At 41.2% G+C, this 16273-nt stretch overlaps 1 protein-coding gene across 1 annotated transcript in view; it reads left to right on the top strand.

Moving 5' to 3' along the window:
• LOC116895357 (calcium-binding mitochondrial carrier protein SCaMC-1-like) overlaps positions 1 to 16273 on the top strand; it is a 45766-nt gene that overhangs the window by 24062 nt on the left and 5431 nt on the right. Inside the window, exons 4-6 of the mRNA XM_032896655.1 lie at positions 1174 to 1285; positions 9871 to 10029; positions 14325 to 14477. Coding sequence (XP_032752546.1) covers positions 1174 to 1285; positions 9871 to 10029; positions 14325 to 14477 — 424 coding nt within the window. The remainder of the gene's footprint in view (positions 1 to 1173; positions 1286 to 9870; positions 10030 to 14324; positions 14478 to 16273) is intronic.

Here is a 16273-nt window from a genome sequence, read left to right as displayed (position 1 = left end):
TTTTGCATGGTGAAATGGAGCTTTAGGTGTTTAAACAATGGAGTTTATGTATAAAAAGTTACTTTAAAGTTTATTTGAAAGCTGTAAACAAGGAAAAGCGAGTCAAAGACAAGACTGCTAGAAGACCCACAGATATAAGGTCAGAGTTATAGATTTAGTCATTCAACACTGAATTACTGCTCAGCGCTAGAGATAAGCATATACACTTATAATATTTTCTCTTCAAGAAATAATACAAAACTGTGAGAATTATATCAAATAAATGATTAAAGGAGCAACATGTAATAGATTCCAGTGGATGGGCAGTCTACCAAACATCTGATGAGTACTCGTGTGTGTGTGTGTGTGTGTGTGTGTGTGTGTGTGTGTCCTCGTGCTTATGTGTAATGTGCATGTGGAGACCAGAGGACAAACTCAAGTGTTTGTTCCACTGGCTACATCCACCGTTTTTTGTTTGTTTGTTTGCTTATTTTGTTTGGTGAGATGGGGTCTCCCAGTGGGTAGAATGTACAGCATATGCTAGGGGTTGGCTGGCCAGCAAGCCAGAGGACCTTCAGGTTTCCATCTCCTTAACACACCTAGCTTGTTTCTGCGTGGGTTCTGGGAACCAAACTCAGGTCTCTGTGGTTGCAAGGCAAGCATTGTACATGCTGGGCTGTCTCCCCAGCCCCGATCATTAGTTTTCTTTGGAAATGTTGATGTTGTTCAAAATAAGAAAAGTCTGAGAACTGCCACAGGTGGGAGGACCTTAAGGAGACAAGATAACTGAACAGAATATTATATCTCAGTGTGATGCTGAAGGGAAGAAATAAGTGCAAAATGAAGGATGACTAAGTAAAATGTAAAGTGTAACTACGAATAATGTGTCAACTGTTAGTCAGGAGTTGTAACAAATAAACCACAATCATGTAAGAGGTGATCAACAGGAGAGCCTAGGCGTGGGGGTATATAGGAGTTGTCCATATGTTGTTGTCATCTCTTAAAGTGTGACATTGATCTAAAAGAGAGTCCGTTCTTTAAAGGGGGGGGGATGGGAACTACAATGGTATCTATGAAGTCCAAAGGAATGGTTTCAGTAACAAACACTCAAACACTCCATAAGTGTTTGAGTAATGTGTTATAATGATGGTGGTGTTTTAAGTGTGATAAACATCATTTAAAATTTTATTTCAGCATGGATGCCGATGGGTCAATGACAGTAGACTGGGATGAATGGAGAGACTACTTTTTCTTTCACCCTGCAAAAAATGTCACCGACATTATTCGTTTCTGGAAGCATTCTACTGTAAGGTTATTCTGCATTTTACCGCTCTTATTTCTTTTTAGTTGTTATTGTAAATATCGTTACATAGCTCCCATTTTAGCTTTAGCCCCAGTGGCTAAGAATGTGTTATTTCCTTTTAGCAATATTCTACTAATTTTGGAAGGAGAGGTAGTATTTTATGTGAAACATAGAAACCACAATTGGTTTTGTTAAAACCTACATCTTCCAATAGGTACTAAAACGACCCACTCTATGTTAAAAACCATGTTGTTATGCTTAGTTGGATTGTCCAAAAAAAGGGAAAAGAAGTGTTTTTCTTTTCTTTTTTTACATATATATCCTATGACTGAGTGGATCTTTTGGCATCGGAAATACAAAATTAAATATTAAGATTTCAGAAGTTAGAGTGAAAGAGCAGCAAAAGTACAAGCCCTCTGCTCTGTTAAGTTCTAGCATCTGACCTAATGCTGTAAGGAGTTATGGCTTTACCCAATATCACTATTCAAATCAACTCCGGGCTGTGGCAGCTGTGCTTCTCGCTACCCCAATGTCCTGAGCTCCTGAATGAAAGACACACTCACCTGGCCTTATATTTTAATATGCCTTAAACCGCTCAATAGTCAGGCCACTTCCAAATTTCCATGCGGCTAATACACTCCCCTCCAATATTCCTGAGTTATTGCTTACTAAGACCTTATTTTCCATTTAGGCTGCCCCGGACCCAGACCTGCAGCCCTCTCGGGCTGACTTCTCTGTCACCAACACTACAGTTATGTTCTCTGTCCAGTACACCTCAGGCGTGGCTTCTACTCATTTCCTGGCATGGTGGCTATCTCTTCCTGCTCCTTCCTCAGTCCCTTGCCCAGGAATCCTAAAATCCTGCCTCTGTCTCTCTGTCTAGCCATTGGCCACCAGCAACTTCATTTACCAATCAAAACCATCTGGGGGCAGGGTCCCTCGGTGTCTCACGTGTGGATGTGTGGGTTAACATAATAAAGCAGCATTAGACCAAATCCACAACACGGAGTAAAGGAAATCCTGTAGTGAGACTTTTGCGTTCTTTAGATGTTTGTGGGGGAACTGAAATACTAACACTGCACACACAGCATCCTGTTCTGTGTCCGTCTTCCCTCCAAAGACAGCACACAAGAAAAGGCTATTAGCTCTGGAGTCAGAAGGCCCAAGTTTGAACTCCACATCTCACACCCCCCCTGTGCCTTAGTTTCTGCAGAGAGAGTGGTCTTCTATCTTTTGTATTCTATTGGTAAGGCTTGCCTCTAAATTCCCAAATTTTCCTTTTCCAATTATCCCTCAGTTTGGGTTTTCTTTATTCCATTTTTACTTGCAAGTCTTGAACTATTTTCTTCATTTTATTCCACAGTTTGTTTGTTTTTCCATAGATATTATTAATAGATGTGTTTATATCCTTAAAGTGACCTCTAACATATTCATAAAGGTTATTTTGAAGTCCTCGTATTACAATTCGTCTGTACTGCATTTCTCAGTGCCTGCTGTAGTAGAGTTTCTGGGCTCTAGTGGATACATATTGTCCTGACTAGTGAAAGATCCCACGCAGAGAGACCCTTACTCAAGTCTTGGGAAATCGCGGACCCCAGACACAGAGAGACCATTTTGGATGTAATAAGCAAAGGCGAGGTTTATTACAGAGACCTATTACAGAGATCTCCGGCCGACACATATCCCACGCAGGAGACAGAGGTGTCGACCCCGAGAGGCTGGGAGCAAGAGCATTTAAAGGCAGAGGCTGTGAGCACCAGGGGATGGGGGGATGTCAAAGTGGGATGCACCACAAGTTACAGGATTGTTTTATGGCTCCAGGAGATAAGGGGACGCCAAAAGGTTTTATAGCCCCCTGGTTCCTGGAACAGAGCTACTAAATCAGGAGAATGATTGGGTCTTTAGGTCCTCATTATTTTTAAAAGTTTGTCAAAATTGATGAAGCATCTGTATTTGAAACACCTCTGGTTAGGTTTGGGCTGCCCGGTTTCCTGGAATGTTCTCTGCAGGACACAATGGCTGAAAAGCACAAGTAGGGGCTTATCAGGGTCTGGAGGACATCTGGTTATAGTATGACTCTGAGTAAGCTGGGGGGATGTCTTTGGATGGTTTATGGGTCAGTCCTTGATAGTCTGAGCTGGTTTTTGTATTCTTTTTCTTTATCTTTATGGCCTGTTATTCCTGGCGGCAGGGCTTAGCCCTGAGTTTGTGGCTTTTGGGGCTTACTCTTTTAATTTTATATTTTTAAACCTTAAATTTGTATAATTTTCCTTTCATTAGTACTGGTTGTGCTTTCGTGCTGGTGTTTAGGAATTTGGATTTGGGATGATTGCAATTCTAGGTGCTAATATCTGATCTTGTCTTTGCTGAACGTGTATTCCACTCCATGGTGTCTTTATTTTTATTTTACATGCATTGGCATTTTACATGCATTGGCATTTTACATGCATTGGCATTTTGCATGCATCTGTGTGAAGGTGTCAGAGCTCCTTGAACTGGAGTTACAGATAGTGGTGAGCTTCTATGTGAGCTGGAAATTGAATCTGGATCATCTGGAAAAGCAGTGATGCTCTTAACTGCTGTGTCATCTCTCCAGTATTCCCCACCCACCCCCATTTCCCTGGTTTCTGTCACCTTCTCTCATTCTTAGGAGAGCTTATGAGATCCTGCCTGGTGTAGCCACTTAGAATGTGTTTCCAGGTATTGTGAACTGACATTAGCAATGGAGATGAGCTAGAGTGGAGTCCACAGTAGAGAGGAGAGTGAGTTATGTCACCAGGATCTGCACAGTCCTCTGGGAATTGGGGCAGAGAGGGAGCAGATGCCATGGCAGGTAGTTGGCTACAGAGCTGGGGATGAGGCTGGAGAAGATTTGGAGAAGAGGAGGGAGAGTGAGGATTGCTTTCCTGTTTCCTTGGTAGGTGTCTACATCTTTCGTATTTAGTATTGTAAGAGTAACTATTTACATTTTTTCTGGTATAAAAAAGCACAAAACAGCTTCCCTCTTACATATTTAGAGAACTTCATATTGGTTTCTGAGTCACAGGGACTATGTTTCTATACATTTTACTAAGATTTCTGATGTTTAGTTTATAAAATTTTGCCAACTCTCCCAGAGGCTATGCCTGTTTCCAGAAGTCCACGTAAGCTACCCACCTGAAGACCTCCCTGACTCACTCGCTCTCTTGGTGCCCACCCACTCTCTGCCTAGTCCATCCCCTGCTTGTCTCCTTGTCCTGGCTACCAACTCTGGTAGAGACCCCCCATGCAACAAGAGGCCACTTCTGCCACCAGAAGTCCAGGAAGGCCGCAGCCTCCACTCACCCTTCCACCCGTCCTGAGGACCCAACCTCCCAACTCAGAGGAGACCTCCTGCTCAACTATAGGCCACAAAGACCAGAGAGGAAACAGAAACCAAGGAACAAAACATCCATACAACAAAGACAAACTCAGAAACCAGCCCCTAGACCTATAAACATCCCCATCCCAGAAGCCTAGGTGCCAACCTAAGAACAGAATCAACAATAGCCAAGGCAATTTGCCATCACCAGCACCCAGCTGTCAGGGCTACTACGGTAATAGTTCAACACAACCGAAGCACAGGAAACCACTTTAAAATCAAGTTTATAAAGATGATAGAGGTCCTTAAAGAGGAAATGAGCAAGTCTCTTAAAGGAATTGAGGGAAAAAACAGATAAAAATTGGTTCCTTAGTCAACCATTTTAAGGTTAGGGGGGTTAGCACTTTGGCAGTGGCACCCCTTATAAATTTGGAAACTCAACCCATGTTATGTCCTGTATTTGACAATTGCTACCGCCTAGTGTTGTTTTTGAAGATACATATAAATACCTCCCCCAGGAACCATGTCACCCTTTGTTTCATTATGGGTTGTCTCTGGGATTGTAGTATATTAATTTGAGAACCCAAGTGTTGGGAATTTATGGGTATGTCATCCACATAAGGCCTCAGCTTTCCTATTTGACTTCTTGCCCTACACAGTTAACCTTTGACACACTTTGTTTTATCTGAGATAACTTTCTAATTCCTAGATGCTGGGTATAAACCTTTTAAAGTGGCCATCCTGGACCCCAAGTTTTTGTGAATTAATAGTTATATCAGCTCCTGTACCAATCAAGTTTTCTTTTCCAGTTCCATGTACTTGCAATTTTAGTTTTGGCCTTTGATCATTAGCACTGTTGCTAGAACACTTTTTTCCTGCACTTCCAAACCCTCCTGTTCTGTCTATTGGAGCAGCTTTGCTTTGATGTAAGGAGCTGAGTTGCCCTAAACTGCATTTCCCTTTTTATACTGGCCATCATTTTCATTTCTGCCTTTGAAATCTTCATTTATAATCCCTGGATGCAAGTGAAACCTTGGAAAGCCAATCCATTCCTTCTCAAGACCATCCCTACTGACCCTGAGGGCAAAGGGCCATAAACTCCAGTAGTTATTTTATAACACTGAGTTTGGGGGATAGAATAAGATATTTACTTGTGGTCAAGTGTAGCATGTGTTAAACTCCAATGCCGAGTGGAGCATTTTCAGTCTGTAAGTTACTCCATGACTGAAACTGCCTTTCATTTCTGTTGCAGGGCCCTGAGCCACGCCTTCCTGCCATTTTCCAATGTTAAGAAATTACTTCCAGTGTCTCTTTTGGATCTGCACTTTTGAATCCAATGCTGGCCTTTGCTGTATCACATACACAGCCTGGGAAGCCTAGGTGTTCTTTCTGTTTGAGATGTAGGAGAAAACTATTGCTTCTAGAAATGGCTCATTTACTTTTCAGGTGCAAAGTACTATATTTCTTACAGTTAATGCACTAGGTATTGTGATATACGAGGCTTTTGATTTGGTCACAGTCTTTCAAATTCCCCACAATCGAAGCACCCGGCATTTTGATATTGGATGCCTCTAGCTATAGCTTGATCTATTTCATGGTACACATTAGAACTAATATTGGTTCTATTTCTTATGCATTGGTCTATAGGTGGTTCTCATACCTATAATGATCCAACAACTTCTTTTTAACATTTGGAATTCACATTTTCAAATGCTAAGCTCTTTATTAACACCTGCCTGGTGTCAGGGTCTGATATGACTTTGTTCACAGTTGAGGCTTTGTGAAAAACCAGTGAAGGCTTCTCAAGAGCCTTGTATAATCTTTAATTGTATAATTTGTAAATGAGCTAGACATTTTCCCCAGGCCCCTCAGCTTTGTCCCAAGTTCTTAAAGGCATCAAGTGACATCGTTCTATAGTAATGTTATCAAATTGAATCTGTTCTTATATATCAGAGTACTGCCTTTCACTTAGCAGCTGGTCTTTTACTATATTCGTTCCCCTGACACTATTCACTGTTCAATATTCATGACTTCTTCCCCCAATCATGTGAACCATTGCAACTGTGGACCAGCTTCTAGTACAGCTGTTATGATCTCTTCCAGTTTTGGGGAATAATAATTCTATTTTGAGTAGCCCTTTTATTTAGAATTTGTTTCACATAAGGTGAGTGCATCCCATATGAAATCATGGACTCTTTAAAACACCTTAGAAATACCATTTCTATAGGACACCATCCTATCTTTTCATAACATTGTTCTAAACCATGAATCCTGGAAAAGCTGAGGGTGATGATCTTGTAACCAAGGATCACCCCTCCTCTAACTCTGAGAGCACAGGTGGTTTGAGAGTAACTCTTTGAAAATGGGCTGTTTTATCAGATTGTCTTACCACTTTTTTAGCTCTTCTCTGACCTGACTACCCTCCAGGACAGTTTCACTTCCTCTTGCCTCCTGTTTGAAACTCACACCTTCTTGCTCAGGCTCTAGGACTGACCCTTTTTGTTCTCTCTTCTTTGGTGCTCCTTGCTTCCCAAGTGCTTCCTCCACCACCACAATACTTTCATAAATGAGAGAGTAGAGTGGTCCCTTTTGTTTTTCCATTTCAGCCATTTTTTTTCTTTCTCAGGCCCCTCTATTCCCACCTGCAATTTCTCCAATTGTTCACCTAGACTCTCAACCCCCCCTTTTTTTTGAAACAAATGTATGAAGAAGAAAAGGAAAGAAAGAAAAATCCCCTCTGGGAGCAAAGTGTGGATATCTTAGCAGTAGCAGCTGCAATACATTTTTTTTGTTGGTCTCTCGAATAAAAATCCATTTCTTCATCTGCTAACATTTCCTCTACAACATTTGAAATCAAATTTCTCATTTTTTCTTTATTGAGTCCCACATTAGTTGCCATTTGTAGTTGGTCTTTGTTACTTTGTGGGTTCTTCTTTTTTCTACTCTTTATCTCCTCCCCCACGTTTCACCCCCTTAGATTGGAGAGTAAGAAGGATAGAAAGGAGAGAGAGAGAGAGAGAGAGAGAGAGAGAGAGATTCCTGAATCTAATTTCTTTCCTTTTGTTTCTTCTTTGACTATAACTACTAGCAAACTGTGACCAACCTCCCTAAATGGCCAGCAACCACCCACAACACCTCTTGAGGCCCTAGCATTTATGTACCCTTTGAAAAGTTCCAAAAATTCCAAATATCACACAATTGCAGAAATTATCTGGAACTGGTAAATCCATGCAAATCATGGTCACCTGCTGTGAATAGTTTGAAGCAGCCCCACAGCCTTACACTTGAGATTACAATGTAAGCACATTCTTATATTTCTGTTTTTTAAAAGAAACCAGATTGCTCACAAATGTCACTACATTTTGTCATATCCTTTCCTATGTCTTATCAACTGATGCTTCCAGTTCCTGTTTCTTTATGTATTGCAAGGCAATGAATGCTGTTTGGCATCATCCACTTTTTAAATATTTTAATTCACTGTGTGTAAGTTTCCATCTCATTGCTTCAGTGAGTATTTCTCCTGTTCTTTGTGCAATTTGAACATATTTTCATAGAAAGATCAGCTGTGGTTGTGTTATTTTTACATGAAAGTTTATTCACAGCCTTTGTCTGTCTGTTTTTGATGAGGGATTTTATGTTCTTGTTTTCATAGGAATGCATATTTATTGTAGATACATATTTGAATTTAGATTTGCAAATCTTTTTTCCCTAGTATGTTATCTGCCTATTTGGTTATTGTGTTTTCTGCACTGTTCTTAATTGAACAGGATCTTTATTTGTTGATACTAAATGCATCAAAAGTCAACAGTTTTTTGTTTGTTTGTTTGTTTGTTTGTTTGTGGTGGTCTGACTGTGCTTGGTCCATGGGAATCATTACTGTTAGGAGGTGTGGCTGTATTGGAGGAGGGGTGGCCTTGTTAAGAGGTGTGTCACTTTTCAGGCAGGACTTTGGGCTCTTATATATATACTGAAGTCCAGCCAGTGTGATCCAGAGCCTCCCCCTGGCTGCTTGCAGTAGATAGTCTCCCCCTGGCTGCTTGCAGTAGATCGTCTCCTTTTGGCTGCCTTCAGATCAAGATGCAGAAATCTTGGCTCCTCCAAGGCATCAAGTCTGCCTGCACTCTGCCATGCTTTCCACCATGATTGATAATAGACTGAACCTCTGAAATCTCTGTAAGCCACCCTCAACTAAATGTTTGCTTTTATAAGACTTGCCTTGGTAATGGTGTCTCTTCACAGCAATATGATACTAAGACAGTTTTCAACTCCTGTATTTTAAGAAATGCTCTCCTTGGTCGCCTTCACCTCTATTGGTGTGGCGCCACCTTTTATATTTAGGAGTCAGCACATCTGTAGCATGCATCTGTAATGGCTAAAGTTAGGACACTTATTTTGAAGAATTTCCTCAATACAATATAACCAGCCAGTCTATTGCTTTTGTATATATTTATAGTAGAGTACCCTTTGCTCAGATATCAAGCTTCCATTGATAGTTCAGTGTTCTTATGACTTTTCCTGTGTGTTTCTTCTAAGTGTTTGTGTGATTTTTGTGCTGATATTGAGCTGTTTTTAGTGTTCTCAGCTCTATAGTATCACTAACCTGATAGAGTAGGGCCCCCACTCCTTAGTCTTCATCATTTACTTGTTGAATCCCAATTAACCTCGGTTTTAAATGAATAAATAGAACCCAAGTCTTCAAGTCTAGTTTGATACTCTTCACTGAAACATAATGCTTTAACACTTCAAAAATAGTCTTCAGCAAACAAAATATGATTGCTCAAGGTAAAATTACTACATATAAACTCATTGTAATACGTATTTTTAAAGAGAAAATTGGCCAACAAAACATCACTGTGAGTAGTAAGTTGCAGTTACATCTAAGAGTTTGGAATAAAGTGTGGGAATTCACTCAGTATGTATTCCTTACCTACTGGATGGCAGACATCGTGTGAAGTGGCATGTTCCTGCTCTCAGGTTTACATTGTTTTCATGGAAGCGATTATACAAACGGTTTGAGAATCATTTCAAATTATCACTGAATTTAAAGAGTATTTTAGTTTAAATCTTCATGTGAATGTGTTATTCCAGTATAACAACTGTGTACTAAGTAAATCGTCAATCTTCAGTATAGGAGGCAATTTGAAAAAGAAGTGTTGAAGTTTTTGGTCTGTGTGAAAAGTTTTTCTTGATCTTGGTAGAAAGTTATGCTCTTATTTCTCAATGTCTACTTATTTTTTGTGTTTATCAGATAATTGATATAGGAGAGAGTATAAGTACTCCAGATGAATTTACAGAACAAGAGAAGAAGTCTGGAGAATGGTGGAAGAGATTAGTAGCAGCAGGAATAGCGAGTGCGATCACACGGACGTGCACGGCGCCTTTGGACCGCTTGAAAGTTGTGATACAGGTAGTTTGCCTTACCCACTCCTGAAGAGTTGAAGTAACACGAAGAGTCCTTGATAAGTGTAATGTTGATTTTAAGTGCCTGGCAGATTTCTCAGTATCTTCTCACTGAAACTTCAATGAATTAAAATTTGTAATTAGAAATCAATATTTGTTCTATAAGAATATAAAAACCAAGAAAAATGTTGTGAATTCAAATTTGTGATTAAAAATATATGTTTTTTTTATTGTCCTTTGCTTGTTTTGGTGATATTGTTAGCGTTTGGTGCTAAAATAAGAATGGTTTATTATAATATAGCATAATAATTGTGTAAAACTGTAATGTTATCTAATTAAGAACTTTATAAATTATCTGTAATTATTCTCTGTTCTTTCAAAACCTGAAAACTCTGCTTAAATATTCAATTTATATGCCATTTTAAGAAAATACAATGTGTTAAAAGGATATTATTTTGAATTAAGAGAGTTTCATTTATTCATTCCATGCATATTCAGCAGGTATATTATGTATTAGGTACTTTTATGGGCATTAGGTGCTATAGTAGGTTAGACGCACTTTTTTCCATTAGAGGAATTATAATACATGAGGGAAAATAAATAATTAGATAATAAATATTAAAATACCATTATATAGCCAGACAAAAACCACACTAGTGCTGTGGGAATACCAAGATAGAATATATACCATTTATTTCTCCTGTAGATATATAATGATATCTTAGTTAATCTACCCAATGGAAATAAAGGTTTTAGTTTAATAATCTAAATATAGAGAATATATATCAGTATATGGTAATGGGACAACTAACCCATTTCCTTCTATGTGTTTGACTCCATGTGTAACCCACATTCTATTCAACCAGGAAGCTAAATTTGGACCACTGTTAGCAAAGTTGAAAATGTTCTGAAGCACAGCAGAGAACTCAGTTTCTGGGCCTATAAGTAAATATAAAAATGACATGTAAAGGAAAACCATATGGGCATCTACAGCACTGCACAGATGCAGACATGTACAGCACTGCACAGATGGACACAGGTGCAGCAGTACACAGACGGGCACAGGTGCAGCAGTACACAGACACAGGTGCAGCAGTACACAGATGGGCACAGGGGCAGCAGTACACAGGTGGGCACACATGCAGCGGGACACAGATGGGCACACGTGCAGCAGTACACAGACAGGCACACGTGCAGCAGTACACAGATGGCACAGGTGCAGCAGTACACAGATGGGCACAGGTGCAGCAGTACACAGACACAGGTGCAGCAGTACACAGACGGGCACAGGTGCAGCAGTACACAGATGGGCACAGGTGCAGCACACAGACACACAGACACAGGTGCAGCAGTACACAGGACAGGGCAGCATACAGACGGGCACACGCAGCAGCACACAGACACAGGTGCAGCATACACACAGGTGCAGCAGGGCACAGGGGCACAGGTGCAGCAGTACACATACAGGCACAGGTGCAGCAGTACACAGACGGGCACACGTGCAGCAGTACACAGACACAGGTGCAGCAGTACACAGACACACGGTAAACAGGGGCAGGGGCAGCAGTACACAGGATGGGCACACATGCAGTGGGAGACACAGATGGGCACACGTGCAGCAGTGCACATACAGGCACAGGTGCAGCAGTACACAGACACAGGTGCAGCAGTACACAGATGGGCACACATGCAGCGGTACACAGATGGGCACACGTGCAGCAGTACACAGACAGGCACACGTGCAGCAGTACACAGATGGCACAGGTGCAGCAGTACACAGACGGACACAGGTGCAGCAGTACACAGATGGGCACAGGTGCAGTGGTACACAGATGGGCACAGGTGCAGCGGTACACAGATGGGCACACGTGCAGCAGTACACAGATCGATGTATTGTTGGGTGGTGACAGAGATGGGAATAGCGCCAAGAAGGCACAGTAAGAAACAAGGTACTGTGCTGTGTGCTAATGACATGCTAGGCAATAGAATGCGAAGATGGAAGAGTGTAGTTCTCACTTTTCAGAACATTACAGACAGAGTCAGTCTGCGGGGATGGTATGATAGTGAAATTAGTAACTCATTTCAGAGGTTTTACTACAGGGCAGGGATAATTAGTTCTCTAATGGGCTCCACAGGAGTCACTGGATTAGGGAGAGTGCAAAAGCATGGGGCAACATTTGTCGGATGTGATAGGGTGTTGCACACAAGAATCCACAGCTGTGATGGCATGAACAGGAACTGTAGAAAATCAAGCCAGCTAAAATTACAGCATGGACAGAGCAGCTCCTTCATGAAACCCACCTCCCAGGACCTATTGGCAGTGGATGGCTGCTGGGAGAGGGAGAGAGTTTCCTCCAAGGCTGTGAGCCCTGAGGGGCTCCCCGTGCTGCAGGAGATGGTCCTACACTCACCCTCATGCATGTAGCATTCAGGAGACATAAAAAGCACATGAAATGGGGGGTGGCAGTGATGGAGGGAAGGAAACGGGGGGCAAATTTGATCAAAACACATTATGGATGTATGAAATTATCAAACAATAAAGAAATCTTAGTTAAAATTATGGAGCAAGTGTAGGGTAATGAAAAGAATGAAAATGGAAATCAATAAAGCAGGTGGGGTAGGAAAGGGATGTGAAAAAGGAAGGGGGCTTTAGGGGAAAAGTTGAGAAGGGATAGTAAATGGGAAGTGAATTAAAGCCGGTGTGGTAACACATTTCCATAACGCCGGCTCTGAGAGAGCGGAGGCAGATCAGGGGTCTGAGATCACCCTCAGTTATACACCAGGTATTAAGCCAGCCACCCTCTGTCCCTCCCTCCGTCCCTCCCTCCGTCCCTCTGTCTCTGTCTCTGTCTCTGTCTCTGTCTCTCTGTCTCTGTCTCTCTCTCTCTCTCTGTCTCTCTCTCTCTTTCTCTCTCTCTCTCTCTTTCTCTCTCTCTCTCTCTCTCTCTCACACACACACACACACACACACACACACACACACACACACACAAGCATAGCGGCAGACATTCACTGACCTGTATTTCTCATGTATATGTTTGTTAGGATCCAGTAACAAAGTACCACAACCTGGCATACAAACAGAAAGGTATTGTAGCTCTGGAGCCTGGAGGACCAATCAAGTAGCCAGCGGACTGGCTCCTCTGACATCACTTAGGGGATCTGCTCTGCGTGTCTCTCCTTGACTTGGATATGGCCGCCTTCCCTTTCACTTCTCATTGCTTTCCTTTCTGGTGCGCTAGGTCTGTGTGTCCAAATTTTCCTTTTATAACAATAAAGGTCATGTTAGTTTAACTTTATTTCATTTGCAAAGACCCTATTCGAATAAGACCGCACCCCAAGGGCTGTGGACTCCTGTGAGTTAGGACGTCAACAAATGCATTTTGAGAGCTTCATTCAAGCCATATCCTTGAAACCTCAATACATTCACTGATGAAAGTTTGATGTATTTTTGCATCCAATTCTGTTTTCAGGGCATATGTCAATCTGCTCTTTAATAATCTTTGGGTATTATTTGCTTGTGCTGAGCGTTTCTGATAATTGAATTATTTCTGTCTTTCATAACCTGTCTTTATTTTTCCTTGACGTTTTAGGAAAGCTTCCATTAGCTGCCTTATACTGTGGATAGTATAAACCCTAGACGAACGACTGTATCTTATCCTATACACACATAGATACATGCATACATTCACATACATAATAAAGTTTAATTTCTAAATTAAGCATAATAAGAGATTCCCCATAGTAATACTAAGGGAATAGAGTCATGATCATACACTCTAATGCAAGTTACATGGCTTTGATCCTGTCTCTTAAGGAAGCGCTTCATGTTTCCTCTGGCATATGCACATTGCAAATGTCACTACTGCTGAGCTTTGGGGCCTTAATTGAATGAAATAAAGGACGCCGGAGCATGCGCACTACGGCAATGCTGTAGCTTTGGTAACTGAGATAGCTCCTGACTGACTACGAGGTAGGTAGGCTATACCTCATAGATAGCTACAGTGCACAGAGGTGACTCAAGACCCTGGACAGCAAGGTGGAGTACGGGTGACTTCATCTCTGCTGAGCAGCCTGCAAAGTAAAACACACACAATGCTTGTTTCTGCGATCCTCGGGAAGATTACTTGATTTTCATGTGTCACTGGGAACCAGGAGAATGCTGGCATCGGTTTCATGTGACTGAAGCAAAGTGAAACTGCCGCTGAGGGCTATGGAGTGTGTGGTCTAATTGCTTCATCAGTGGTGAAATTATTTTATATTACTGGCAAAAGAAACTGATGAATTTGCCGTTATTTCCAGGTTCAAAGTTCAAAGATGAGCAAACTGAGATTGGTCCATGTGTTCAAGCAGATGGTAAAAGAAGGAGGCTTGTTTTCTCTTTGGCGAGGAAATGGTGTAAATATTTTTAAAATTACACCAGAGACGGCAATCAAGATTGGGGCCTATGAACAGGTAAAGTGCTGTTGACTCGATTACGTTTTAAACTCAGTTTTTCAAAGTCTAGACTTCTGTGAAAGAGCAGTAAGTATAAACAGTAGTTGTCAGCGTAAATATTTCTACTTTTGCTTTCATTTGGTTTCTTCTGTGCTCTCTTATGGAAAGCGTGCCTCTGTGGGTCACGCCGTCGTACACGTCACAGGACGAGTCTGTGACTAGTTCTCTTCATTGTCACAGCATATGAGGTGTCCACAAAAAAATAATTGCTTTTTTTCCCCCTTGGAACCATTTGAATGCTTTTTAGAGATTTTTCAGTTTGACCTTCAAAACCAATCTGGAAAAAATTCCCCAGGGTTTTAATCATGAATGAGTGTTGGCGTTTCCTGTCTGTTTAGATAAGAAGGCCTTTTTCCTTTTGTTCATGTGCTGTGCCACACTGATATGTGTGAGTATGCTGAACCTTTATCCTTGATAAAGAGCCTCAGTGCCAGCATATGGTCTTTTAAGTGAGCTTGGTTCTGTAGAGGACTTTCCTGTATATACCCACGTAGGAGACTGTTTTGTCTTATGTGTTTGGCTTAGAGTCAGTGGACGCTGGCCTTTTCACTTTTGAGAAAGTTGAGAGTGACACCAGTTCTATAAACTAAATGTGACCATTGATTTCCTTTTGTTATTGGCGATCCTGTCTCCTCATGTGTTATTGGTCTGTTCAGGCTTCCCATTTCTTCTTAGTTCACGTAGCGACTTTATTTTTTGGGGGAAAGGTTACACAGGTTATTGGCACATAGTTTTTAATAATATAATCATTTTCACTCCTCTAATACCCACTGTAACATCCCCTTTTCATCTCTAATTTTTGTTTTGTAAAAGACTTTTACCTCTGCCTCCCGTTTTCTTTTAAAAACTGAGGTGCAGTCTTGCTATGTTCTGAGGCTTCCCCAGTCTTCAGCAGCCGGGGTTATTGGCACACTCCACAGTGTTTAGCTACATGGCTTCTTTTTAATGGCACTGATCTTTAAACAATTTTGCCATGTGCCTCCTTTTTCTACATCTTTTCACTCTGCTCAGACCCTAGCCCTTGCCCCGGTTCTTATGGCATATCTGACTGGAAGTATATCTGCGTGCTTGCTGCCTTGACATTTTCCCTGTCAAATAAAGCATCTTGTCACCTTTAAAGCCCTAGGCACAAGCAACACGCATCCTAATGCCTTTACATAGGTGTGCATGTTTTGCCTGCACGCATGTGTGTGTACTCAGCATTTGTGGCCTACTACTGCCTGCAGAGGTCAGAAGAGAATGTGCTGGATCCCCTGGAACTGGAGTTGAGAATGGTTGTGAAACCTCCAAGTGGGTGCTGGGATCTGAACCCAGGTCCTCTGCAAGAACAGCAAGCGCTCTTAATCACCGAACCGTCTCTTCATTTCTTCTATATTTAATTTTCTCACACCTTCATTCTTTATTCAGTTAACAAGGGTTGCCCGTAGTTTAATTCCCAGTAGAGTCCTCATAAGCTTTACTCACCTGACTTTCTTTACAATATTCCTAGTAACAAAAGAGTCCGTCGTGTTATGTTTCTAATTATCTAGCCAAACACATTCTCTTCCACGTATAAAGCAGGATGCTAAAAAGAGGTAAAAATACAACTTTTGTTTACATGATTTGCATGCTCTTATGATGCAACACATTCAAGAATAGACTTAAACAGTTTAACATTGCTATTCATTTATTCCACAGGAAAAAATAGAAAGCTGAATAGAAATCTATAAATCATCTACTACATAGAAACTAAAATTTAGTATTATCTTAGGTTG

Source organism: Rattus rattus, chromosome 3, assembly GCF_011064425.1.
Source record: "Rattus rattus isolate New Zealand chromosome 3, Rrattus_CSIRO_v1, whole genome shotgun sequence".
Taxonomy (NCBI): Eukaryota; Metazoa; Chordata; class Mammalia; order Rodentia; family Muridae; genus Rattus; species Rattus rattus.
Note: the sequence above shows the minus strand (reverse complement) of the source record. Positions and strands in the feature narration are given on the sequence as shown.